Source organism: Centruroides vittatus, unplaced genomic scaffold (assembly GCF_030686945.1).
Source record: "Centruroides vittatus isolate TY-2023 unplaced genomic scaffold, ASM3068694v2 contig_8, whole genome shotgun sequence".
Lineage (NCBI taxonomy): Eukaryota > Metazoa > Arthropoda > Arachnida > Scorpiones > Buthidae > Centruroides > Centruroides vittatus.
In genome coordinates this window covers 1262164-1289054 of record NW_027122517.1, presented here as the reverse complement: position 1 = coordinate 1289054, position 26891 = coordinate 1262164, and the positions used below count along the sequence as shown (strand labels likewise).

General features: G+C 37.4%; 1 protein-coding gene across 1 annotated transcript; it reads left to right on the top strand.

Annotated features, from left to right (window-relative positions):
* Positions 1 to 4375: 4375 nt before the first annotated feature.
* Positions 4376 to 25496, top strand: LOC136982001 (patched domain-containing protein 3-like). The gene is made up of 4 exons (XM_067278436.1): positions 4376 to 4922; positions 13137 to 13618; positions 22325 to 22654; positions 23990 to 25496. Exons 1-4 carry the CDS (start codon positions 4417 to 4419, stop codon positions 25249 to 25251), a joined length of 2580 nt encoding a protein of 859 aa, XP_067134537.1. The 5' UTR covers positions 4376 to 4416; the 3' UTR covers positions 25252 to 25496.
* The last annotated feature ends 1395 nt before the right edge of the window (positions 25497 to 26891 follow it).

Genomic DNA, 26891 nt, shown 5'->3' with positions numbered 1-26891 from the left:
TTTTGTTTTCGAGATTATTTCTGTTAAAATTGTAAGAATGAAATAAAAAATTTAATTAATAATAAAGCTTCAAATTATATTTGTAAATCTGTAAATACCGAAAGTTTTTACAGTATTAAACGTTTAAAAATATTTAATTCGGTTATTAACAGCGTACGATTGGAAACGCGAAAAGTTTTCGTAATTTTGTCCAGAAGTGCAGAGTCCATCACCTTCTCGAGATATTCCTCGATGATTTAGCGAGATAGTTTCGCCGATAGTTGATTATTTGCTTAACCACGAAAAATAGCCTACGTAAGCTAATTCGACTTTCGAAATTCGAGAACCGCCCGTCGTGCCGACTCACCTAATTACCCTCGAATCGAATCGAAATTTCCTAAATCATTGGGCCACCGGCAGTCGAGTAGCTGAACCACCGAGCGCTTAGAGTTTTCCGAGTTTTCCGCACGTCTTTCCGGAAGACGTTCCCTTCCCGGGCCGATGGCGTCATTCCACGCCACTCCCGAAAGGCACAAACGAATTCTGGATGCAGAAAGTAGTTTTAACTTCCGCGGGCGTCGCTAGAAATAAAATGTCTCGTTCGACAGACAATAAATTCCATCGAACGACGAATCTATAAGAAGAATAGAGGCGAAGAAAAGAAACAAAAATGAATAGTTGGATGATAATGTAACATTATTACCGACGTAGAAATGACGTTTGGACCGAGGTAAATAAATACCGAATTTCTGCATTTAACTACGTCGTGGACGGAGGAATTTGTAATGGCGAGAAAGTTCCTTCACCCGAAAATTTTAAGTAAAATAAAATAAAAATTTACAAGAAGAATTATAAAAGTTGCGTGATCGATAGTTGGCCAAGAATCGGATAAATAAATAAATATGCGCAGAAAAAAGCGGGTAAACCGGTTGCGATAGGCACGGAAAATATACTACACGACAAAACTCGATTTTCTGTTTACTCGCTAGTCATACGTGCATCGAATCGGCGCTATCGCACAACTTTTCTGGTAAGATTTTTTCTACGTTTTTACGTTAAAATTTTCGGTTCCCTAAATTTAAACAGAAATTTATTTGTAAAGTAATAACGGCACGAAAACGGCATTCTCTTCGCGTTTAGCTGGTTTCTGGTTAACTCGATTAAAGCGTCTACGTATTTTGGTTCCGATCGATAATATGCCAGCCCCCAATTACTATTTATACTTAAAGCGTTTCTTTGTTTCCTATTCTTTCCTCGTATTTGCGTCGGTTAGAGGGCCCTCCGTCACTCGCGCTAAACAGCGCTTTCGCGTTGGTTTTATTCAAATCGGATAAGAGTTTCTATACGAAAACTAGCTGTTAACCGCGGCTTGGCCCGCGATTTGATAGAAATAGCTCTCATTCGGTACTTCGCAAAGATTCTCAATCGTTAGTTGTTGCTAATTTGGTAAAATTACTGATTTTCGTTTGTTTCAAACTACGGACTGCTACTGCACCTAAATTCGAGTTTCAGAAAAATAGAGTTTCGGTTACTCCGGTATCGCTTTGTAAATCACGTTTGTGGTACTGCCTTGCGGGGCTAAGACTTATTAATTTAAGCCTTAATCCTCTCCCTCTCCCCCGAAAAATCCCTTCTTAGTGTGCATTCTCATTGCCTACCCTAACTGTGTACCAAATTTCATCTCTTTAGGTTCGGCGGTTTGCTCTGGGCGATGATGAATCAATCAGTCGGTCGGGACATATATACATCTATATACCCTGTATACTATATAATTTTATATAGTGTTCGGGGTATATAAATGTAAAATTACTGCTTAGCGCGTGCAATTTTGAAGGTCGTTTCGTTAGAAAAATTCACTTTGCTGCCGGAAAACTGTGGGTTTTTTTTAACAAAGAACATTGCTCGAGTGTTCCTTTCCGACTTTAACGATTCTTTTATAGCACGCTCTATATTGTATGACGTACAGTTCCATCGAAGGAATTCTTTCCATTACCGTTTCATTTTTAACCGTCGTAAATGTCGATAGAAGTTAATAGTTAATGAACGTTACAACATTCTTATCCGCAATCCCTCTTAGAGTGGTAAACTATTTTCTAATTCGCGACGTCACTCGGAAATGCATACAGCCCTTAAAATTTTGAAAGGCTCCGAAGGTCGATTTTATCTCCTAGAATAGCGCTATTCCGCTACTCGATATATCAAACCGAAATCAATATAAGCGTACGTCCGTAACGATAATTGGTATTTTGGTGTTCGATATAACCTACAATAATGGATATTTCGGTGTCGGTCGAAGTTTATCGATTATCGATACGTCGAAGGAATTTCGAAATCGAGCGCGGTAGCTACATCGATATGAAAATTTTGGTTCGGGGCAGTTCTATCCTAGAACCCGAAGAGAAAAACACTCGTCCTTCTAAATTTTAACGTCATCGCTTCATTCACTTTTTTCATTTTTAACTTTTTCTGCCCACGGGTGCGAAAAAGGCTTTTCTATACATCTCGAATTTGACCGGATCCACCACGGGAGCGCCCGGTGACGAGGGACGGGGCGACATATCGCCTACGAAGGACTGGTCGGATGCCCTCGGACTGCCTCAATCGTTTCCGCCAGCCGCCCGGTTACAATATATGACAGAATCACTTACAGTAGGTGATGCTCCTGGTCGTTAAGGCAGATTCCGTTCCAAAGAAACTTCCCTTGTTAGAATTCATTGATATTTTGATTGTAATGTATATTCTAATATTTGTAATTCGTACAAACGTATATACCACGCCCGATTTAAAACGCAGAAAACTTTAAAATAGAATTTCGGATCGATGGTAGAAAATATTCCCCAAATGATACTCCAGCGAATTCCCAAAAACGACAGTCGACTAATTCTTACGATAATAAGCAAATAAAGTTATTTATTTATTATCTAAATCCTTGTCATTTCTGTAAATACGACAAACCTCTTCACACGGTCAAATATTAACACGAAATTTTATAACGTTTGCAAAATAATTAAAATCAATTTAGAAAAACATTAAGGCACGTTACGAACACTTAAGGTGTTTATAAGGAGCACTAATCGTCTTTTTTGCCATTATTCGTTCCCGTTGCATCACGCTTTATTAGAAATATCTCCTTTAATTATCGAAATCGAACCGATAAAAACTCGAAGATTGCGAACATCGTTACAACTGTTATTCGTAAATATTATTTCTTATCATTTTCTTTTCCCGCTTGTTAACGTTACGTTTCGGTCTTTTTAAATAAAGCAGCAAATTTTAATTTCAGTTTCGAATTTAAATCGAAACCGCATGACCGTTTGTAAAAGCAACAATAATCCCCTAAATGTTTAATAATTCATCTTAGGTAATGTGAATTTTTTTAATAAAATCTTTCAATAAATGAATATAAATACAGATATTCGATGCGATTCGACCTTCCACGATAAATGCTCCAACAATTTGTCTACGGCAGCGGTTCCCAACCTTTTTTTGACCAGGACCACTTTGATTTCGTTGTTGTTAGCGGGGACCGAAAGGTTTAGGAAAAATAAACTTTAATCAAAACTTTTAACGTAAGTAATTGTTAAACTCGAGAGTAACGCGCTTTAACAGTACTATTATAATAGAAAACATAACATTTTTAGTAAAAATTAAATTCATTGTACGACCTTACCGACTTAAAATCTATATAATAATAATAATAAAATAAAGGAAACAATTAAGAAAATCATTTTAAAAAGTATTAATTCGCTTTAATCGTTTCACCGAGTTAATATTTTTAGTTTTAATACTTACAAACTGTAAACAATACTAAAGTCTAACTGTAAAGTCTAAATTTTATTATTTTTGTCAAGCAGCTTTAGGTAAAAATATCGTATTAGTTAGTTTAAGCAAGAAAGGAAACCTATTTCCAGGTATACGTTTTATAGTTGTTTAGTGTTGTGTCCCTAGTTTCTTTGTTGTCTCTTAGATTCCGTTTTGTCTTAATTCTATCGTTTCGTTTTGTCGTCTTTGCCATCTTATATAAAAAATTTAAGAAATAAATAAAATAAGGTAAAATATATATATATATATAAAACAACTGTCGTCGTGCTGGTAGATCTTTGTCACGACACGCTCTTACTTGTCAGCATTCTTGTTTAGTAATGAGTTAATGTAACTAGTTTTAAGTTAGTTACCTTAAATTTAATTTATCACTAACTTAAAATTAACTTTTAGCTAAGTTAGGTTTAAGTTTTTAGCTGTTTTACCTGGTTGTTTCAGTTATGTTATTCCGCTTCCGCAGTTACGTTATTTATCACAGAGGGAGTAGTAGGGTGGGCGCAAAATACTATTTTTGGTTCTCTCCTTCCTAACATTTAACCACAACATAAAATAGCTTACGGCTAAAAATAGAATAACTAAAACACTAATTAATATTATTATTCTTCTAGAGAAAGAATGAAGAAATCTTTGATGAACCGTTACTTGTCTTTCTGTTTTTCTCAAATTGGATACTTCGTCGGAAAATATCCTCAACATTGTGCCGCAGCCTCCTTCTTGGTCTTCTTGATTATGGGAAGTGGATTTGTCAATTATTCTATCGTCAGAGACGTAGAATATCTCTTCGCTCCAATCGACGGAAGGGCCAAAAGTGACAGAGAATCCATCAACACTCTGTTTTCTAGCGAAGAAACGATCGCAGACGACTTATTAAGGGCCACCTCTCTCAATAATTCGGTGAATGTCATTGTTGTGGCAAAAAACAACGGATTCTTGACGGACGACGCTCCCGCGAAAGATTTAGTTCAGATAGACGCCATCGTCCGCAACGTCAGCATCTTTTATAATAACAAGTTTCTTCGTTTCCGAGACGTCTGCGTTAAGAACGAGCGTAACAAATGTTCCGAAAATTCCGTTTCCGCCCTGAAAAATAAGTTGCGAAACCCCGATAAAATTTTAATGAGGTAAGCTTTTATTCTCGACGAAGAAAATGTTCGCGAGTTTTGAAAAATAGACAATAAAAATATAAATTGGTAGTGTAGGTTTCGTGTTACGAATAAAATTATTTAATCGAGGAACATCAAAAAAATTTACATCTGGTGTTTTAAAGAATAGGATATATATGTATATATATATATGCAATAGCCACGCTATATATATATACAGGGTGTTTTTTTTTATCTTGAGACAATGAAATAACTCAATTGGATCTCATTATTTTGGGAAAAAGGTAGGCAAAAGTTATAGGGTTTCGCGCTCTTTCCCGCTCTTTCCATGTAAATTTTCCTAAGGCTATGGTTAATAACGCAAAAAAAAAAAAAAAAAAAAAAAAATGAAGCAGGCAAGATTGGCGTGGACCCAATAGTACAAACGCCATGTTTACAGACGAGAGTGGTTTTTATTATCCAGTGGCCAGTATCAGCTGCTGCGCTGCAAAATAGACGAAAGACGTTACTCGAATGTCTAACGAAGTACAAAAGTATGCTCCTTCGGCAATGATTTGAAACGCAATCGCATGCAATGGCATTGAAAAACTTTAGTTTTTGAAGGTCACAGTGAATTCGAATCGGTACGAAACCGTTGTTAGATGTCGTGACTTCAACACGGGCAGAAATGCATTTGGATTTCAGCCGAGCATTTTAAAGCGAGACTCGTCACTCTTGGCCATCTCGAAAGTGGTTTTTATCAAATACAAATTTCACTAATTCCTATTCATTTATTTCTTTTTTAACGCGCCATAAATCGCCTTACTCGTTATTGCTGGATGCATTGAACTGAAATTTATAGGACTGGATTTCAATTTTTCCGTCAATAAGCGAATTAAGTAAAATATTTTGTACGCTATATTTCGAATATTCTATTTTATTTATATAATTTAGAAAAATACAGTATAAAAAAAATTGACGTATTAAACAATTTAATTTGCTGTGTTAAAGGTCTCGCTTTATCTTTCAGTTTGTGTTTTCCTTGGTAATTTCAGACGTTAACATTAGAATTTCAGTTTTAAGATCTTACTTTTCTCATTTTCCATTATAATTTCTTCTTTATAAAGTTCTGAAATGTTCTTTTTTAGCTTCTTTTTAATAATTTCTGTCGAATCCCTTCTAACTTGTTGTAGTTCCCACTTTCCGTAACTTCTGTTTTCTGTTTTGTCTACCGGTTATGGACCGATACCAGTTGTTTTGCTTTATCTGCTTGAATTATGGACAAATCATTATTTATTAAAAACTTTTCAACTATTTTATATTCAAGTCGTACTTTATATTTTTTTGTCGAATATGCACCTCACCTTTTCTCGTTGTTTTAACCTAACCTAAGTTTTTAATAAAGCAATTCTTGAAAATGAATTTTCTTCTCTTCTAATTTCTTAAAATCATTTTTCTATCTCTGTCGCTACTTCCACTGGCGGTTTATTGATTAGATTACAAAAATCTCCTCCTCGAAGTAATATTTACTTCCGTTTTATTTAAAATTATTTAATTTTCCCATTTATCATTTTCTTCTTTCGAGGGATATTCAAATTATATTTTTCATTTCTGTTCTTTTTTTAATTTTATACTTTTGTATAGAAGACTGATTCGATGGTTAGAAGTTAAAAATATATTGCACGAAAATCAGGCAGGATTCCGGGCTAGTTATTCCGCATTGGATAATATTTTTGTTTCGTACACGGTTATTCAGAAAACTTTTTTACCGAAACGGAGGAAAGCGTATGCTTCTTTTTTTTTTTTTTTTATTTATCTTCTGCGTTTGACAGAGTCTGTAGGAACTTGTTGCGGTCTAAGATGTTGCGTTATGGTTTCAGTTATAAATTTATATCTTTACTCGTTGCTTTGTATGAAAATTCCTCGCTTATGGTAAGAGTTGGAGGGAACCGTTCGCCATTAATGTTTTTTAAGACTGGTGTTAAGCGGGGCTGTATTTTGAACCCAATCTTGTTTAGTATTTTTTTGAACCATCTCTTTGGTATTATTAATTCTTCCGGTGATGGTATAGAAATAGATGGTTTCCGAATTAAAATACTAGCTTACGCGGATGATATTGTAATTTTATCTGATCCTGCGGTTGGACTTCGAAGATTGATTGATAAATTGGCAATTTATTTAGATGAAAATGGTTTGAAATTGAATTTGAATAAGTCTAAGATTGTTGTTTTTCGAAGAGTAGGTAAGAGTGCGAGGGCGGGTAAATGGTGGTTTAAGGGTTCTCCGATTCGAGTTGTCTCCAATTACAAATACTTGGGTGTTACATTTTCGTCTAATGGTTAATTCCGTACGCATTACATTAATAAGAGAACTCGTGCCAGATTATTGATGAATAAAATTATTCGGTTGGGGAGATCTGCCAAATTACGTAATCTGACGGATTATTTACGTTTATTGAAAATTGTGGTTTTGCCCTCTTTGTTATATGCTTCGGCGATTTGGGGTTTTAACCCGACCGATGATGATGGTATACAGACTGAATTTATTAAAAACTTATTTTATTTACCTCGTTGTACTGTACACCGGGTTATCTAATTACGATGGAATGTGCTTTGACCCCTATAAAACTTATAATATTTAGTAGGATAAGAAATTGGATTATTAGAATTTCTAATCTCGATGACTATCGTCTGAGTAAAGTTGGTCTGAAATTTATACTTAACAAAAAGTCTATAGATTGGACACGTTATCTTATTGATACATGCAATAATCATGGTATTAATTTTATTAGGTTAATGATGATTTGGATCTAATGGACTGGTCTCTTCTCCTTGTAAAGATTTTTGATAATTTTTTATATAATATAAATGAAAAAATAAATAAAAACGTATATAATTGCTAGTATAAGAATTTGAATGTTACTTTTTTTGATAATTCTTTATATAATCGAGATGTTTCCCTTAATATTTTGTCTTTATTTATACGGGCTAGGTGTAATTCGTTGAACTTTTTAAATAATTACTCGAGAGAATCGTGTAACTTTTGTGTTGAGAAAGAAATTGTGGACGCCTGGCATATTTTGGCTAAGTGTGGGCGTCTTAAGGTGTTACGTAAAGAAATTTTTGGTTGCGAAGTTCTTACCAGGTCTTTATTTCTTAAAATTTTATCGGAACCTCGTTATCAATTTAATGTATTTCGTTTTCTAAGAAAATCTGTTAAAATTTTGTTTTAGGGGGCGTGCTTCCTCTACTATAAATCTAGCCTCGTAGACGGTGCCGTTTGGGAGCATCTGTCAGTGCTGTGTCTCCGATACTAACTTTTTTCTTTTTATACGTAAGCAATTTGTCTTTTTGGTTGTTTTATTTTTTTGGTATTTTGTATTATATTGACAGATGCTCCCGAACTTTAACTTTAAACTTTATTTAATTACTGCATTTGATTTGTAAATTTTATATAAATAACAATTTACATGTAAAATAATTTATTATTGTATAATTTTGTTGGATTATATGTTTATTGTATTTAAGGGTTTTGTTTTTGGGAGATGGTTTTGCTCCCCGCATCAAGGAATGTATCCAGTATGCGTAATAAATAAATAAATAATTTTATACCTGTTACGTTTTCATTCTTCAGCTTAAAAATTATTTATTTTTAAATTCAAATTTTTAATCTTTATTCTTAATTGTCTCTTCCTAATTTTATATCTAATAACTGATCTTATTATATCTTTCTATGTTTTTAATATCGTGATGTTGCATTACCATTGTAATATTCCTTGACCGTCTCGATGTTCCGGGCAGAGGCACATACTCTTCTCTTAAAAAACCTATAAAATGTCATATATCCATTCTCGGCATCCTTAATTAAGTGTTCTATGAGTGTTTTCAATTTCCACCTTTTTCCGTGGTTCCCAATATAAGTGCATTAAAAAATATAGAGTTAAGCGTAATTTTCTCCATTTTTTATATATTTTTTTTACCAAAGTCGCGTTATTTTTATTAAAATTATATTAAAAGTATATAAAATTTGATGAAACTTCGATAAAATCTTAGATATTCCGACTCGTAATCCGAGGTGAAATGTTAAAAACAATAAACTGGTGTTAAAAAATACTTTAAAATCTTACTGTTTGTAATTTTCTTTCTTTTTCCTGTGTATGCATTTCGATCTTTCGAACTCTCATCAACACATTCGCAGGACTAACATTATTCTATAAACAAATAAATATCTCGAAAAGAAGAACAAAAACTTGCTAAACGGTAATACAATTCTTTCCATTACTATCAATTTCTTGTTTCTATATCGTATCGGCTACTTGGGCATTAACTTCTGGGCTATATCACCCCCGTGGTAAAGTGAGAGTGTGACGTAATTACCATGTAATAGTAGTTGTATGCGTTTATAATTGTTACATGGGGCATAATGCCTTCCGGGATTTTTGTTTTACATCTACAGTCGTACACCATTTTGGTGACATTTATACCCGTATTTAAATTTAGTAAATTTACATTTTTGTTTTTAAAATAGTGAAATGTTCTCTTATTTTTCTCTTTTCACTATTTTTTCAATTTTATTTTATTATTTTAATATTTGGTCTATTATGCGTTTTCATTCTTGTTGATGTTCCATCCAAGGCGACCAATGGTGTTTCAGTCTCAGCTCTTAAATGTTCTTTCACTCTAATCTTAAGTTGTCTACTTGTTTCTCCTATATAATTCTTTTATTATTATTACAATTACAATTTAATTCATACACTACACCCGCTGAATTCATTTTTCCCCTTTATTTCGTTTAATCTTTCTCTGCCTGTAAATTTTAGTTTGTTGATTAACATGGATATTACTTGATGTCCTATTTTTCAAAATTTTTATTTTTTGTTCTTCAAACCGTCCTTTAATGTACGGAAATTTATAAAATTTATCTTTATATATCTATTTTTCCATTTTCATCCTATCATTTTTAAGGGTAATCCTAGGATAATCATTAAGAAAATATTTCCTATAAGTATCATTAACATTTTTTTCTATGAACTTGGTTGCTCGCTGTTCTCTCGATTATATGTACAGTATTTCCTCGGAATTAGCGCAAGGTTGCCGTTGAGAACAAATCACACAGGAACACTTTGAGTGGGACAAGACCGGTTTATTGATACAAAAGGATATGTATTTCGGGCTTAATGCATCTCTTCAGTCCTATTATATCAGATATAATAGTATATTATATACTATTACTATACTAAGACATGATAATTTCATTACTTTTAAAAATATATAAAACCCTGTGACGAAGTCTCTTTGAACCCTCGTTAGGATGTGACACCACCGAGTCTTTCAGGAGTCGGAAATCGCGACGGAGAGTTGTCACGTCACGCGAGCGGTCGCGGGTGAGCGGTTACGTCCGTTGTGGAGGTGGAGGAAGGAGAAACGAGGAAGTAAGTCACTCGGGACACTGGCTAAGTAACAAGAATAAATTTAATAAAAATAACAGAGAATACAGGCGATGCATAGTTAACAGTCCACCAAAATTTCTTAATACACGGAGAGAGAGAGTTTACATACCTTGGTTAAATACCTTGGTTGGGAGATTGGCCGTCCAGCAGGGTTTAAATGGTATCCACGAATTATATTCCACCGAGACACACAGTAAACAAAATGTCCGCGGTATAAAACACTCCACACAGTCTTCTAGGTAGCACTTGGGCGTAGATCGAAGGTAAAAGTTCCGGGATGTTTTTCCAAGGGTTGGTTTCACGGTGACCAGAAGACGACTGCCTGGATTTGTCATCGTTCTTCCTTATTATTTTTTTCTCTTGGGTTTTTCCATGAGGTCAGGATCTCGTTGTTAAGGGCCGGGTGTCCAATACATGAATTACTTCTAAGAGTTCCGGGTGACACACAACTAACTATCAATAGATAGATCATTCTCAACGAGGAAGCAAGTTCGTGGGAAATCATTTTTATGATCGTTTGTGGAGGTGAAACGATCGAAAAAGTGATTGAACACCTTCGTCCATTCGTCCGTCACATAATTAACTTCTACTCCATTATTAAAAAATATATATATATATAAAAAAAAAACATTCGATATGTATATCAACGATATCAAAACACGTACAGTACAAGTGATACTACAAACCAAAAAATAGAAATAGAACACATTTACTGCACCTTTCAATTAAATAACTACCCGAACAATTATCAACAAATGGATGCACAACCACGCGATAAGAATAATTTACAGAAAATTAGATTATACCCTACTGTTTTTGAAAGCATCCAAAGAATACTAACACTATATAATATCATTTTAGCACCCAAAATTTCTTAAAAATCAAAGAACAAGTTAATAGTAATATTGACGTTTCATTAAATAATAATCTTGTTTACAGCTTCATTGGTATCTGTCATCCTAAATACTATTACATAGGTGAAACTAGCAGAGTGTTTAAAAATCCGTATAAAAGAGCATGTAAGTGCTGTGAGTATGATTACACCAACTCAGCAGTCGCCACTCACTGCGATCAAATTGGCTGCGAGATCTCACTCAACAGCGTCAAAATCCCTAAAAAAAAAAAAAAAAAAAAAAAAAAAAAAAATATTATTAAAATTATGAGGTCCCAAAAATGGGTTGACATTAAACATTTATATTAGAAAATTGTTAAAACGAAACTAGAAAAAAACAAGAACCTCCATTGTTAAAAATCGACCGAAGATCAGATTAGCTTGTTCTACTCATATGAAACCGCGACGAGAAAAAATGCTATTGATGTAAAACAGAGCGCAATAATTGTAAACGAGCGTCCTCCAGTAGAGATGGACCTTTGACAAGGCACTCGTATACAAATAATTAGAACAGAAATTTTGAAAAGGGGAAAGGTTAATGACGAAAAGGAACATCGCGTCGGGTTGTTAATATTATAAGACGTCACAGACTACACAACAATGGGGGAAAATATGAGCGCAAGTTCCAAAGTTCCATCAACACTTTCCATCGGATGGTGTCGGGTAGATGCGGCGGGCAAGGAAAAGTGGTGTCGCAAACGCACCTTCGCCGGGCGGCAGCGCAACCACACAAAAGGCAATCCGCTTATATTTCGGTGCATGCGTTCAGTATTCAAGATGGCGAACGATATCGACACTGCCGTTTCCGAATGGTTATCAGTTTCTCATTTCTGGTAGCAATGAGCCCATGTACGGGGCAAGAGCTTTATTCTGACACTCGAATCACGTTTGTATCCACAGTCATTCTCTCAAACGAAGCTAGACAGTATTTGAGGTTTACTAAATCGACGTATAAATGTAGGATACAGTAAATGTTATTTGAAGAAGAATATAATTTCTACTATGGTCGTTGTTCCTGTAATTTTTAGTGAAAGCTTTAGCCTTTAGCTTTTATTGATAGTACTGCAGCATATCTCAGAGGTATGGAATTAGAGAAGCGAATATGGTTTCCACTACCTCTGTTTTTGTTTTATTTGTTTTGTTTTATTGGCCACCCGATAAGATATTCCGATTAACGATTTTGCAAATATTTTCGATGGGAGTTAATATCCGGATGTCTACGTGAAAAAGTAACAGAAACCATTTTAGAATACGTGTTGGCGATCTATAAAACGGAATAACAGTTTGTTTGTTCATTTACGGGCGATCTGCCTAGGAAGAATGCCTTCCGAGAGGTCTTTTTAAGGGTATAAGGGTAACTGGCCCTATTTAGGCGTTACACACGTGGAAAAAACCCGGAAAACTCCGCGTGGCCGTCCGTCCTGGCCAGGCACGAACTCACGACCGAACTCCCAGCGTTCAGCGAATGGCCACTGGTGGGCTAAGGCAGAGATGGCGAACCTACGGCACGCGTGCCCAAAGTGGCACTAAGAGAAATCATCTGGCACGTAATGTATCGTATGATTTCTGTCTTTTTCAATCATCCTTTCTGTTTATCACCCGATCATCTTTTTTTCAATCAGATTTTTTACATTTATTCGAATTAAAGCGTATTCGTTTAATTTCTTTAAATATCATTATTCGAAGTCTAAGACATCTTTAAAGCTAAGTATGCTTACAATATGGCAGGCGGACTCAAAAAGGTTCGCCATCCCTGGACTAAGGAATAACAGAAATTGTTGCTACGCGATTAAGCATTATCCCTAACGTCCCTTTCCAACAATATTTAGTAGGATTAAATTGATTCACATTTAAAATTGTTGTAGAAATACTTTTGTTTGTAGAAATAATTGTTTTTATTTTTTAAACCAAGGTATCCGATACAACGAAGCAATGTCGGGATAGAAACGTACCCAATACATTTCGGAGGCGTGTCAACCAACGGAAGTGGATATATATTGAATTTCAAAGCTTTTCGTATGTTCTATTTCATGGATTTCGGGACAGAAGAAAAGGCCAGGATAGCCGTAAAGTGGGAAGAAGCAATAATTGATACGTTGTCTCGAGTGAAATTTCGACACATCGACGTTATGATGGCGACTGCTCGCTCTTTCGACGTCGAAGCGACTGGTAACTCGGCATTGAGTATACCGCTCATGGCTATATCCGGACCTATCATGGTTTTGTTCTCGATGGCAAGTTGTATGACGTTCGACATAGTCAGCAGTAAACCGTTGGTCGGATTGGCCGGACTCATCAGTCCTTTAGTGGCTACTGCAGCTTCTTTCGGTTTGCTACTACATTGCGGAATGGAATACGTCGACACGAACATAGCAGTTGCCTTCTTATTGATAGGTGAGTTTCGTTTCCAAAATTTATCGAAAATTTTTAATGTAGAATGTACCTTTAACAATATTTGGTTGACAGTGGCGTGCCGTCATTGGAAGCGGTGGAAGCGCCGCTTCCCTTGTATTTACTAAAAAATAAATACTTATTGTGCGATTATTTTCGTATAATTAAAATTAATTTATTATAATTGCAGTATGTATCTTATTACAAATTTCTATACTACATGTGAAAAAACCGATAAGATTGCTATTGTATATTCGAATATCAGTGGCGAAATGGAAGCGCCGTATTGTCGAAACCGGATCAGCTTCCAAGCAGCCAGATTATACGCATTGGCGCACGCGCTTTACACAGCATCAACCTCACCCGGTTTAGCTGGTGGAAGCTACACACGTATAACGCTTCCGATGTTTCTAGCTGGCATGTTTCCAGCTAGATATTCGGCCGCCCTCGCCCGATTATGTGAATCACGAGTAGACTAGATTTATAACTTAACCCAACCGATAGGAGTTTACTGGTATGTTTTTACGATGGCGCTGTATAGTTGACAGGAGTTTTAAAAAATCCATTAAAATATTTGATATTTTTATTCCGTTCTCCTATCTTATATTACTTACGGATTTCAAGGTTATTGAACAAGTGATATTACGATTTCGTATGTCCCGTCTATAAGGAAATGTAGAAAAAACGTGTACAAATCTTGTACAATGTTAAAAAAATTAACTATTACTGTGGCAGCATCATTTACAATTAAATTTAACGAAAGATGCATAAGGTACAAAAAAGCTCTAGAATTTATTTTCCTTAAATTTACGATTTATGTATCCGTTGTCATAAAAATTTGTCTTTCCACTTTTTCCCAAGACTACAAATATTCCAGTACGAAGTAACCGGTTTCGACTTATTTCTACTTAAGAAGTAGTTAAATAATTAAGAGATTAGGGAATTGGGAACATAAATAAAACCCTGCCGAAAGAGCCGGAATTTTACTAAACAAAAGCTTAACCCAACCAGTTTCTAGCCCAGTACAGTAGGGACTGATTTCTTCGTAATATTAGATAATAAAGATAGAAATTTTTCCAGTTCGACGAGAGTGACCGAAAGTTGTAAATTTTGGAAATTTTCGTGGACCCTAGTCCTAAAACGAATTAGTTAAAAAACAAATGACGGACAATCTATTAAGTTTAACATATTTAGATTTTCACAGCTATGGCCAGAAACGTTTGAAATGTACAACAAATGTGTCGCCTCCTTTGAAGTATACGAGTGATGCGGCAAAAGAGGCATTCGACATTGACCGGTATCGGCACCCTCGGGATTTGGCAGCCCGCGTGCATGCCGTCACCGATTTCATCCATTAGTCACTCGTAGGGAGCTATTTGACTAAGTGGATTGTTTTAAGATTTAAAAAGTAAAGAAGATTTTATGTACGTTTCTTTACAAAGCTACATTTAATTATAATTTTTTTTAAAAGTATATTCATACAATTGAACAATATATTGTACCGGGTATGTATAACCACCGCACATTTTATTTCGCCGAGTAAGTTTTTATCATTTTACATATAATTTTAGCCCTTATATCGTGGCTAGCGATTCGGAATGTAATTGTGATATTAAAAATACATTTCGAGAAGTCTACGGTTTTTACTGGCTTATCGAACAAACAATACGAATGGAACCAAGATAATCACTGACGCGCAATTAACTGACTTCCCCTGGAAGTCGGCTTCTTGCAGAAACGCAGCTTCCCTATCATCAAATGTCACGGCACGCCACTGTTGGTTGGTAACAGGTATTTTATGACGAGAGAGATGGCGCTTTTGAAAGTAAAAAAATGTTTTTCGGAATTTAGTTTTTACGTTAATAAAATAGAACTAAATGTTAATTTTTTCTCTTTATTCTATTCTATTCGTCTTTCTCTGTTTTGCCAGTCTCCTAATTGATGAAAATGTATGACTTTATTATAAAATATCATGTATTACCTCGATGAATTCGGTGCTGTTTTTATTTTCTTTTCTCAATCTTCTGATTTTTGAATTAATTTTTTCAATCGTCATTACCTCTTTCGATATTAATTTACAAACGAGCAATTATTAATTATGATATCGTCACAATGCCATATATCAAACTTTTAATCATTTTTTAATTTAAAAAAATCACTTGATTTTCGGTCCGAACCGGAAGTTGATATACATATAATCGGTACTTTCAGCCCGAAACCTTCCGTAGCTGGTCTCGATTTTTACCGATCGAACTCCGTTCCCCACATTAAAGGACAGACAGGAAAACGGATGACAGCAGGAATATATGTCTGCAATTTGAAAATTGCAGTCTAATAATTGTAAAGCGCTATTAATCATTTTGCAATGAATAGCTGTTCTTGCGAAATCTTTCTTTTAAATTTTGCAAATTTCTTTCCTACAGAATTTAGAGGTTTTTATGGAATACATTAGCGAGGTTGAGGCCGAAGTTTTAAACGCGAAAACGTGTACGTCGGACGTTCGGCGCCGCTTTCTCGTAAGCCTAGAAGTTTGACAATGGCGTTTGGAAAGTCAGTGGAATTACGCTCGACATTTCAAACGCCATTGTCAAACTCTAGGCTTACGAGATGTGGAAAATTGCAGGAACAAGTGTTCACGCTATTTGTGAGTGTAGGTGAATTACCAAGTGGGGAAGAGACACAAAGAGACAAGTTGACAATAAGTTTATATATATATATTAGAGATGATGATACAATTAAAGTATATATATATATATATGGTTAGGTTTACAAAAATACGATTTCACGAGCACCTGAAGTCACACCGTTACAAAGTTATAGTATAGATGGTTCAACCTGCCGTAACTCAGTTCGTCCTGGGAACAAAGAAATCACAGTAAAGATGAATATTTCACAATATATTAACGTTTGTCTATAAATATTGAGTGACACACGACACTTGGGGGAATAACACACATATGGAGCACACGTACTTGTCCGAGGCGTAGAATGGTCGATGGATCACGATTACGAATTGTCCCTTATTCGCCTGTAAAAACTGTCCTCGTGAAAAAGCTTACCGCACGGGTCCGTATGATTCACCAGTCTTCTCAAGGAAGGACAAAAAGCCCAATAACCGGTTGGTGCCGCCTTAAATACCCCTTTTTCGTGTACACGACGGGTTGCCAACCATCATACCCCCACAACCGAAAATAGCCCAAAAAAAAATACAAAAATAAAAATATATATATATATATACATATGACAGACGGCTGCAGCCACACATATGCCCCCCCTAAAGAGAGGAAAAAAAAAGAAAAAAGGAAACACCCTTATAAATTTTTTTTTTTTTTTTTATAACACTAGTACCCTCGATTCAGGGTGACATAATCAACCCGTCGCCGTCTTAAGTTATAGGGATAATTCCGTTGCTGCGTCACATGAACTTGATCACGACTCTCCGATGTGTCGTGCGGGTCTTCCAAGGTCTGAGGTGGGTCACCTGTAGAGGGGCAGTAGTACCGAGTTGGTTGACTGGTTTGGCGAGGGTCGACTTCCTCATTATCCTCATCATCACAATCACCCTGAGTCCATTTGCTTGACCTTTTCTCCTTTCTAGATGGTGTAACTTTGTCTCTTGGTCCAAAGAACAGTTTTAAACGGTCAATATGGATGGTCTGTTCATCCTTCTTTTTTATTCCTTTGACTTGGACTACTACGTCACTAAGTATGCGCTGCACACGAAAAGGGCCCAAGTACCACGGGGAGAACTTTTTATGATGAACTTTTGATGGTCTTCTCACCAGCACCAAGTCTCCCACTTGAAAGCTTCTCAACTTCCGGTTCTTGTTCCAGTACCCCCGTTTGGTTCTTAATTGCACCTTATTAAACTCGTCAGCAGCCCTGCGGCAGACCCTAAGTTTGCTCATCAGCCTCTCTCGATATTCCACGATCCCTCCACTTCCTGTTTTCGGATCTTCGACCCTCAATTCTCCGGGTAGAACTGGATCGAAACCGTACATTAAGAAAGCCGGGGTTTCCCCTGTTGACCCATGGATGGTATTCCGGTATGCCAATAATGCGGCAGGGATGTACTCATCCCAGTTGGCGTTATCACCATTCGAGATCTTTGCGATCATCTCGATAATTGTCTTGTTGGCTCTTTCACAAGTCCCGTTAGATGTGGGTCTATATGCAGTGGTTGTTTTACGGTCGATCCCAAGTAACCTGCATGCGTCAGTCATGAGTTGTGAAGTCAAGTTTGTCCCACGGTCGGAGATGAGGGTCTGCCCCCCACCGTAGCGACACACAATGTTCTCAAATAACGAGTCGGCTATTGTCTTGGATGATATTTCAGGTACTGGGATAGCTTCGACGAATCTTGTGAACATGTCAACGAACACAAGAATGTAACGGTTCCCCTTCCGGGACTCGGGCACCGGTCCAACCACATCAACCGCAAGCACCTGCATCGGATTATTGGGGTGGGTTACCTCCTGGACGGGGGCCTTATGGGTGACCCGGTTAAAGCGCTGACATGTTCCACATGATGTTATATAGTTCTTGACTTTAGTTCTCATATCAGGGAAAAAGTAGTTGTCTCTAAGTTTTCTTAGTGTTTTTTCGATCCCCATATGCCCCCCTATTTCATGGTGGTGTTTTATCACCGGGATCTGGGCAGCGTCACCTACACAAATGCAATTGACACGTTCGCCCCGTCGGTTCACCCCGCTCTTGACTAGGATCCCGTTCCTTACCTTAAAGTCATGTAGGTGGGTGGGGGCTTCAATCGCCCCTCTACTTAATAACTTGCCCTTTGTCGAACAAATGTGATCATCACTTTCTTGAGATGCAATTACCAAATCACTTATACTTTGCTCATTATTATTCGGCAGTGGTGACACAGCGTTAATACTTACTCCCACCTCCTCAGGTTGATCTTTGCGACTGTTACGAGCGCGGGATAGCAAATCCGCCACCTTGTTTTCACTCCCTTTTATATGCACCATCTTAAGATCGTACTCCGTCAATTCAATAGCCCACCGCATGAGACGCCGATTATGATTATTCATGTCCCTTAGGAACACAAGTGGCTTATGGTCTGAATACACAATTATTGGTCTGCCTAGGACCAGAAACCGGAAATGACGGAGAGCTGCTAGTAAGGCGAGGCACTCCTTCTCCACGATGGAATAGTTAAGTTCCGTACCGTGGAGTTTCTTGCTAAAGAAACCAACTGGTGCGAGTTGGTCCCCATACCCTTGATGTAGAGCAGCTCCCACGGCAAGTTCAGACGCATCGGTGTGAAGGTGAAACACAGAGGAAAAATCCGGGTGCTTCAGCGTTGGAGGAGTGGTGATAGTTTCTTTTAACTTAAGAAAACTATCCTCGCATTCGCTCGACCACTGGAACCGACGCCCTTTCTTTGTTAGCTCGGTGAGCGGCAAGGCTATGTGTGCGAAGTTTTGTATAAAAGGGCGGTAGAAGCTTAAGGCTCCCAAGAAGGATCTCACTTCTTTCACAGTCTTGGGTTGTGGTATCTTTAAGAAGGCACTTACGTTATCTGGATCCGGCCTCACCCCTTCCTCGTCAATCATGTGACCCAGATACCGGACCGAGGTCACGGCGAACTTACACTTTGAGGGCCGCAAGACTAACTCGGCTTCCCTAATAAGGTCGAGTACCTCCCTTAACAATTCTATATGATCGTGCATATTTTCAGAAAATAAGACTACATCGTCTTGAAACACAAAGCAATTTACTCCCACATGTTTGGAGAGTATAGAGTTCATTACACTCTGGAAATAGCGCCCCGAGTTCTTCCCCCCTTGGGGCATCCGACACAATTGATATTTACCCCAAGGGGTCGTGAAGGCAAACACCTCACGTAGATGGGGAGCCACCGGTATCTGAAAATAGCCGGAGTTCAAATCCAGGACAGAAAACACCCTGCCCCCTTTCAGCTGTGCTAAAATGTCATCTATTCTCATCAAGGGAAAGTCTTGTCCCTTAGTGACCTCGTTGACCTTCCGCAAGTCCAGGGTGATCCGGATGTCTCCATTACTCTTTGGGACGATGTGCATAGGGGAGTTCCACTCAGAAATCGACGGTTCAATGATGCCAGCTTCCAAATACTGCTGGATTTTTTCCTTTAATTTCGATAGGAAGGCATGCGGAATGCGATATTGCCGAGTATATATCGGGGTGCTAGTGCACAGTTCGAAGTCATGGATGTATTTAGTTGTACCTGTTAGCCCTTCGACCGCTTCGTTGAAGATATCAGTGAAGTCATTGATGATCTGCTGTACCTCTACAGCCTGCTCTGGCGGAAGGTGAGTTAAGTCAATTTGGGCAGTGGCGCTTGGTGGTGTGGGTACTTCACGAAGAGAAGCAATTGCAAAGGCCGCATTTTGTTCGGCCAGAGGGTCCCCTCTATCCATGAGGCGTGCTACTTTAACTAGCATTTCCGGGTAAGCACGCAGGAAATCCATACCAAGGATGCCCTGATTACCCACCAAAATTACCGAATCCACCACAATAAATTTCACGGGGAACGCCCTATCGTTCAACACTACATTAGTTAATAATTCTATGTTGCTTTTCATTACACCGCCTGACACCCCTTTCACCCGTACATTGACCGTGCTGGTATTAAGGGAATTACCCTTTAAGTAGTCCAGTTCATGACGATTTATAAGTGACCTTTCCGCACCGGTGTCTAATAACAAGTTCACAGCATGGCCGTTGATTTCACCGGAAATGAAAGGGAGGTTGTGGTTATTAATGCCCGGTTCATTTGCCAGTTGAATATTCACTTCGGAACCACCGTCCTGGCTGCCACGATAGTCCCATTCTAGTTTAAATTTTTCGGGCAATTAGCACATAGATGGTCCCTACTTCCGCAGGCGAAACATCTCCTAACCCGACCAGGTATGACCTTAGGTTTATTTGGGTTGCATTTATCCGGCCCACATGCTAATCCCATGACAGCCTGAGACAGCTGTAGTACGGTCTCTTCCAACTTAGCTAAACGAGTCGTAACTTCCGATCCAGTTACGTTACTCTTATCGGGAGAAGTTGATTCATTGCGAGGTGGTACAACAACACCACCTACTTGAACTTCCTTGAGTCCGCAGGCTTGCTCGATCTTGGCTAATTTCTCGGCTAGTTCGACCGCCTCATCAAATGATTTTGGTTCGCGCTCTAACAGTTTCATTCTTAAGTCTGGGTTTATCCCGTGGATAAATTGATTGCTTAACATCTCATTTCTCAACGTGGCCATGTGCGGGTTTGCACAGACCATCTTTTCAAACGATATACACAATCTAACTTTGTACTCACCTACCGACTCATTACGTCTTTGTCTTATGTTGATGAAGTCCTTCAATGTGCTTCCTTCAGTTGACTTCTGTCTGTGGAAGCTATCTAGCAGGGATGTCTTAATTCTGTTGTAGTCATTTCGGTACACTTCCCGTAAGTCCAACAACAGGCTGAATGGCTCTCCTTTCAGGCGTGATTGGGCTACCACTAAGCGAGTTCCGCTTGTCCACCCGGCGATTGTTGACACCTCCTCCAGAATATCAAAAAACTGCTTGATGGATACATTATCTGCTGAAGTGCCTGAGAATGTTGGAATCATCCCCAGGTATCCCGTAACTACTGGGGTTGCCGCTGCTGGGTCGTGGTTTCCTGTAACGTTCGTGGTCGACTCAGGTTGCGTGCCATCACTCAAGTGCTCGACAGTCTTTGTCTCCATTATAGACCACGTGGTAATCCTGTCGCGGACGCCAGATGTGGAAAATTGCAGGAACAAGTGTTCACGCTATTTGTGAGTGTAGGTGAATTACCAAGTGGGGAAGAGACACAAAGAGACAAGTTGACAATAAGTTTATATATATATATTAGAGATGATGATACAATTAAAGATATATATATATATATGGTTAGATTTACAAAAATACGATTTCACGAGCACCTGAAGTCACACCGTTACAAAGTTATAGTATAGATGGTTCAACCTGCCGTAACTCAGTCCGTCTTGTCCGAGGCGTAGAATGGTCGATGGATCACGATTACGAATTGTCCCTTATTCGCCTGTAAAAACTGTCCTCGTGAAAAAGCTTACCGCACGGGTCCGTATGATTCACCAGTCTTCTCAAGGAAGGACAAAAAGCCCAATAACCGGTTGGTGCCGCCTTAAATACCCCTTTTTCGTGTACACGACGGGTTGCCAACCATCATACCCCACAACCGAAAATAGCCCCAAAAAAATACAAAAATAAAAATATATATATATACATATGACAGACAGCTGCAGCCACACACGAGAAAGCGGCGCCGAACGTCCGACGTACACGTTTTCGCGTTTAAAACTTCGGCCTCAACCTCGCTAATAATTTCACTTCGGTGTACGTATTTTCTTGAAATTTGTGTTATTACGTCTGATATTTTGAGATTATTCAAATTTGAATGTTAGTGCAAGAAACTACAACTCTAACAGAAGAGCAGAGTTTGGATTGATTTCTTTTCAGGAAAGGAAAGATTTTTCCTTTATTCAAATAATTTCTCTTAATAATATTGCTAAACATTGAGTGCCAACCGAAAATTTGTTTTTTGCCAAGAAAATCGAAATTTTTTGCGAAACGTTAGAAACGTCGAGAATTTTTATCGTTCCGTGCCAAATTTTCTCCGATTATTTCTTTCGAAATTTACAGATAAAGATTTTTACAGGCATAGGCATGGACGATTCCTTCGTCTTGCTGGCCTCTTGGAGACGAACGAACAAAGAAGACAGCGTGAAAAAAAGAATGGGCGAAACCTTTTCCGAAGCGGGAGTATCCATCTCCGTCACTTCCTTCACCAACTTCGCCTGTTTCTGCGTAGGATTCGTTTCGCCTTACAAAGCCGTTCGCATCTTCTGCACGTACAGTGCCGTGTCTGTGTTGTTCGACTTCATCTACCAAATCTTCTTCTTCGGAGCTCTGATGGCACTCGACGGTTACAGAGAGCAACATCGCCTTCATTCGTTTCTGTGTTATCCCGTCAAACGAAAAGATATCGGTAAGTAATATTTGATAAGAATTCGGGTATATACTATGATTGGCAATACTATAAAACGTCTAGTATGTTCTATTCTTAAATGGAGATTAATGGCGAACTAACAGAGCATTCGACATTTTTCCCTTCCTAACGTACAAAGTGGACACATCCATGATATTTTTAGAATTTTACAACTGTATTTTAAGTTGTAACTATAATTAATCCGAAATTGGTAGAATTTCGAACGTTTTCTTATATGGACTGTGGGTTCGTGTGTAATCAGTCATAAGACGCGTCAATAGACATGTTTGAAACCGTAACTAATTGGCGTTTTTCTTCTCTGTTTTGGAGGATTTTACCATTTTAAGACAAATTTTTCCAATTGAAATTAATCGAATCATTTATATCCGAATCATATTTTGAATGCCAACCTCGTTTTGTTTAGTTTATCAACGAGACGAATAAACCTGTTTTATTAATTAATGTTTTATGATAACACTATTTCAAAGTGTTGTTTTAATTATTAATAAGTTGAAGATTTCATTTTTAACGAAAACTTTATAAAAACTTTAAGTATTTGTAAATATTTTCCTACATACTAGCTTCGAGGCTTTACACAGTTCTAACCTATAAGTTTTCTAAAACGAAACTTGTACGGAACGGAGAAAATTCTCGGCAGGGAACGGTTTTCTGCGTAAAATTGTATAATAAGCCGAAGACCATTTGACCACCGATAGCATTAAATGTAAAGTGGAATATTCAGCGTAACGACAGCTTAAGTTTAAATTTTAACGGGATGCAAGTTTTAATCATCTTTTAATTTTAAAAAATCACGTCGCTTCGGTCGGGACCGAAAGTTCGTGTATAGTTAACTGGTATGTCTGGCCTCTAAGCTTTCCATATTTGCTGTGAATTTTAGTGGTGTCTTGCCTCTGTATTGTACATTGTACAGTACCTCTCCCGATAACAATTCTGGAAATTTTGGAATTGAATTCACGTAATTTCTGATCCAAACCGGAACTTGGTGTATCCTCCTGTCTCTAAGCTTTCCATTTTTGGTCTCGACTTTTATCGATCTAACTTCGTTCTCGAGATTAAGGAAGAATAGACAGGCGGACGCCATCGGAAATTTATAGGTCTGAAACTTGAAAGTAAAATTAAATACTAAGTAAAACGTGGTACGCTCTCAAAAACAATTAAAATATATATACTGTATATGTATTTGGCTCAACTTTCTGAGGTCTACACGACTTCGGCGATAAAAAGTTACTTGGTTGTACCGTAACTTTTCGCATTTCGCGTGTTTTGTGTATTCAGTAATTATTATGACAATTACTTACAATATTTTACTTTCAGAAAATGAAACGTCCGAAATGGAAAAAGTCAAGACGGAATCTGACAAAAGTGACATGGCCATGAAATACCTCTCCGAAAAACTGGGAAACCTTCTCTGTATAAAAATAGTAAAATTGGTGGTAATAATCGGGTTTTGTAGTATTGTTGCCGTAAGCGTGTACAATATGAGAGATATGAAACAAGGGGTCGAATTCGTGGATGCATTTCCCTATTCCTCTTACGTTACGAAATTTTTGAACGAGCACTATCGATATTACACAGACTATCCGCACCCGATACAAATCGTTTTCAATCACAGTTTGGACTATTCTAATTCTATTGTACAGGGAGACGTAGAGAAAATTTTACAAACGTTTGAGAATGCTCCTTATATGGGCGGATCCGAGCTCTCTTTATGTTGGATACGAGAATATCTTTCTTTCATTCGCAATGGCGAAATAAACTATTTGATGAAAGATTTTAACACCAGCGATTCTCGGGGATTCCTACAAGGGCTGAAACGGGTATTCCTGAGAATTAAACCTTTCTCTCCTTTCCGAAAAGACCTAGTGTGGAATAAAGAACGAAACCAAATTCTAGCTTCTAGGTGTTTTGTGATGTCAAAGGGCGTCAGAAGTGGAAGTGACGAAAAATTTCTATTGGAAAATGTGCGTCGTATCGCGGACGGTAGCAAACACCGGATATTTGTCTATAATTTCTGGTTCGTCATTTACGATCAATATTTAAACGTGCTGGCCATGTGTGTGCAAAACGTGGGTGTCGCCTTAGGTATGCTGAGTTTAATACTCCTGATTTTAATACAAGACGTTCGAATTGTCGTTTGCGTGGCCCTGAACGTTCTCTGCATTTTGATACAAACTGTGGGGTTCATGAACTGCTGGAAGGTCAAATTAGATCTGGTCTCGGTCATGATATTAGTGATGAGTGCGGGGTTCTGCGTAGACTTTTCGGCTCACGTGGCTTACGCGTACAAGTGTTGCCAGAAGGAGACTTCCGAAGAAAAGATCAAAGCTTCTCTGTATGCTGCAGGTTATCCGGTAATACAAGGATGTCTGTCTACCATTTTGGGTGTAGTAGTCTTAGCATTTGGACCGTCGTATTTATTTATTTTATTTTTTAAGCAAATCTTACTGGTTACGGTTTTCGCCGCTCTCAACGGATTGATTCTGTTGCCAGTGTTGCTGAGTATCGTAGATTCTGTTCGTGTTCCTTGGAAAAAACAGATAATTGTCGACTCTTCATTTGAAAATAGGCCTATCTAAAATGTAGATATTGGAATAATTTTCGGAATTGATACGAGTAATCATTTGTTTCAAGCCATTGAATTTATTATATTACTGGCTCTTCCAATTAACGTCGACGAGTTATCGTCGTTAAGTTAATAATTATATTTTGGAACATTGTGGCTTCTACTAATTTTTGCTTAGAACTGGGTCTATTTATGATGTTTTATATAACCATGCGGAAGATATTGTACTTAATGTAATTGGGCACGATTGAATAGAAATCTATTGTTTAATTGACATTACATGTTATATCTAGATAATTTAAACAGTTATTCGATTCTATTTATTTTTCAAAGTCAGTTTGATTATGGTAAGTATTGTTTGTAGTTAAAACTTCCATTGCTATTATTAAAATTTTCATTATATATCATTAAAGAATTTCCTACATGTCTTAGGCCGCGACTCCACTAGCGTAAAAACGGCCGTAAAACCACTCGCCGTAAAAGCTTTTAATCACGTGACTATGATATTTTACTCTCGAGCAGGTCGTAAAACCAATGTAAAAGCGAGTCGAGCAGCGTTCGACTTTCGAAGCGAATACGGCCGCAAAACGGTACCATCCACCAATCAGAAGCCAGTGAAATCTAGGTCATTGCGACATGATGCGAAAATGGCGGAAAACGAGCTTTTGTGTACGTTCTCTCGTGGCTACTAGGAAAAGAACTAGAATAGATCCGGAAGGATTTATCGAAAACATCCGAAAGTATTCGTGTATCTACGACAAGAGGTATCCCGATTATAATAATGAATGCCTAAAACACGAGATATGGACAGCCCAAGGAAAATCTTTCATTTAGAGGAGTATATAATAAAAAAGCTAAGCTTATAAATGCTGTATATTATCTTAATAGTACAATAATAAAAGTTAATATATGAAAGTAAAGATATTATTTTTATTGCAGTTGTAATTATAGTACAGAAAAAACTTAGAATGTAATCATTGTCTTTATATCGATATATCACCCATACAACCGTAATATTAATAGTACCGTCGCCGTAAAAAGCTTCGCTAGCCGGACCTCCACCGCAAACCCAGCGCAAATAGGTCACGTGATTAAAAGCTCTCATGGCCAGGGGTTTTACGGCCGTTTTTACGCTAGTGGAGTCGCGGCCTTAAAAGGAAAATAATACCACTTATTTTAGAAATCTGTATATCTATCTTACTTATACTTTGGCTAATACCGTTTATCTGTCTATACGATATATTATTTACTATCTATGCACAAAGAAATTATCTAATACAAATTTTGTCCCCTCGATAACTTACGTAGATATAATAAATAGAAAAACAACGTAAGTCTTTTGGCAAGATAAAAATATACAAAACCATTTGTTTGGATGTCTTTCATAATTTAAATTTTAGTTGTGTTTATAGTTTTCTTATCTATAAACCAGAAATTAACAGAATCGTACCGCAAGGAAACCGAATGCGTCCTCACTATTAACCTCCGAAATGGGAGGCGTTTTCGTCTCATTCTTTCATAACTAAATAAAGTTTAATTACATTATTTAATTAACAGAATCAATAATTAATTTGCATATTTAAAATTATAACGTATTGTAAATAAATAATATATTATAATATGATAGTAATCGAAAATTATATGATTAATATG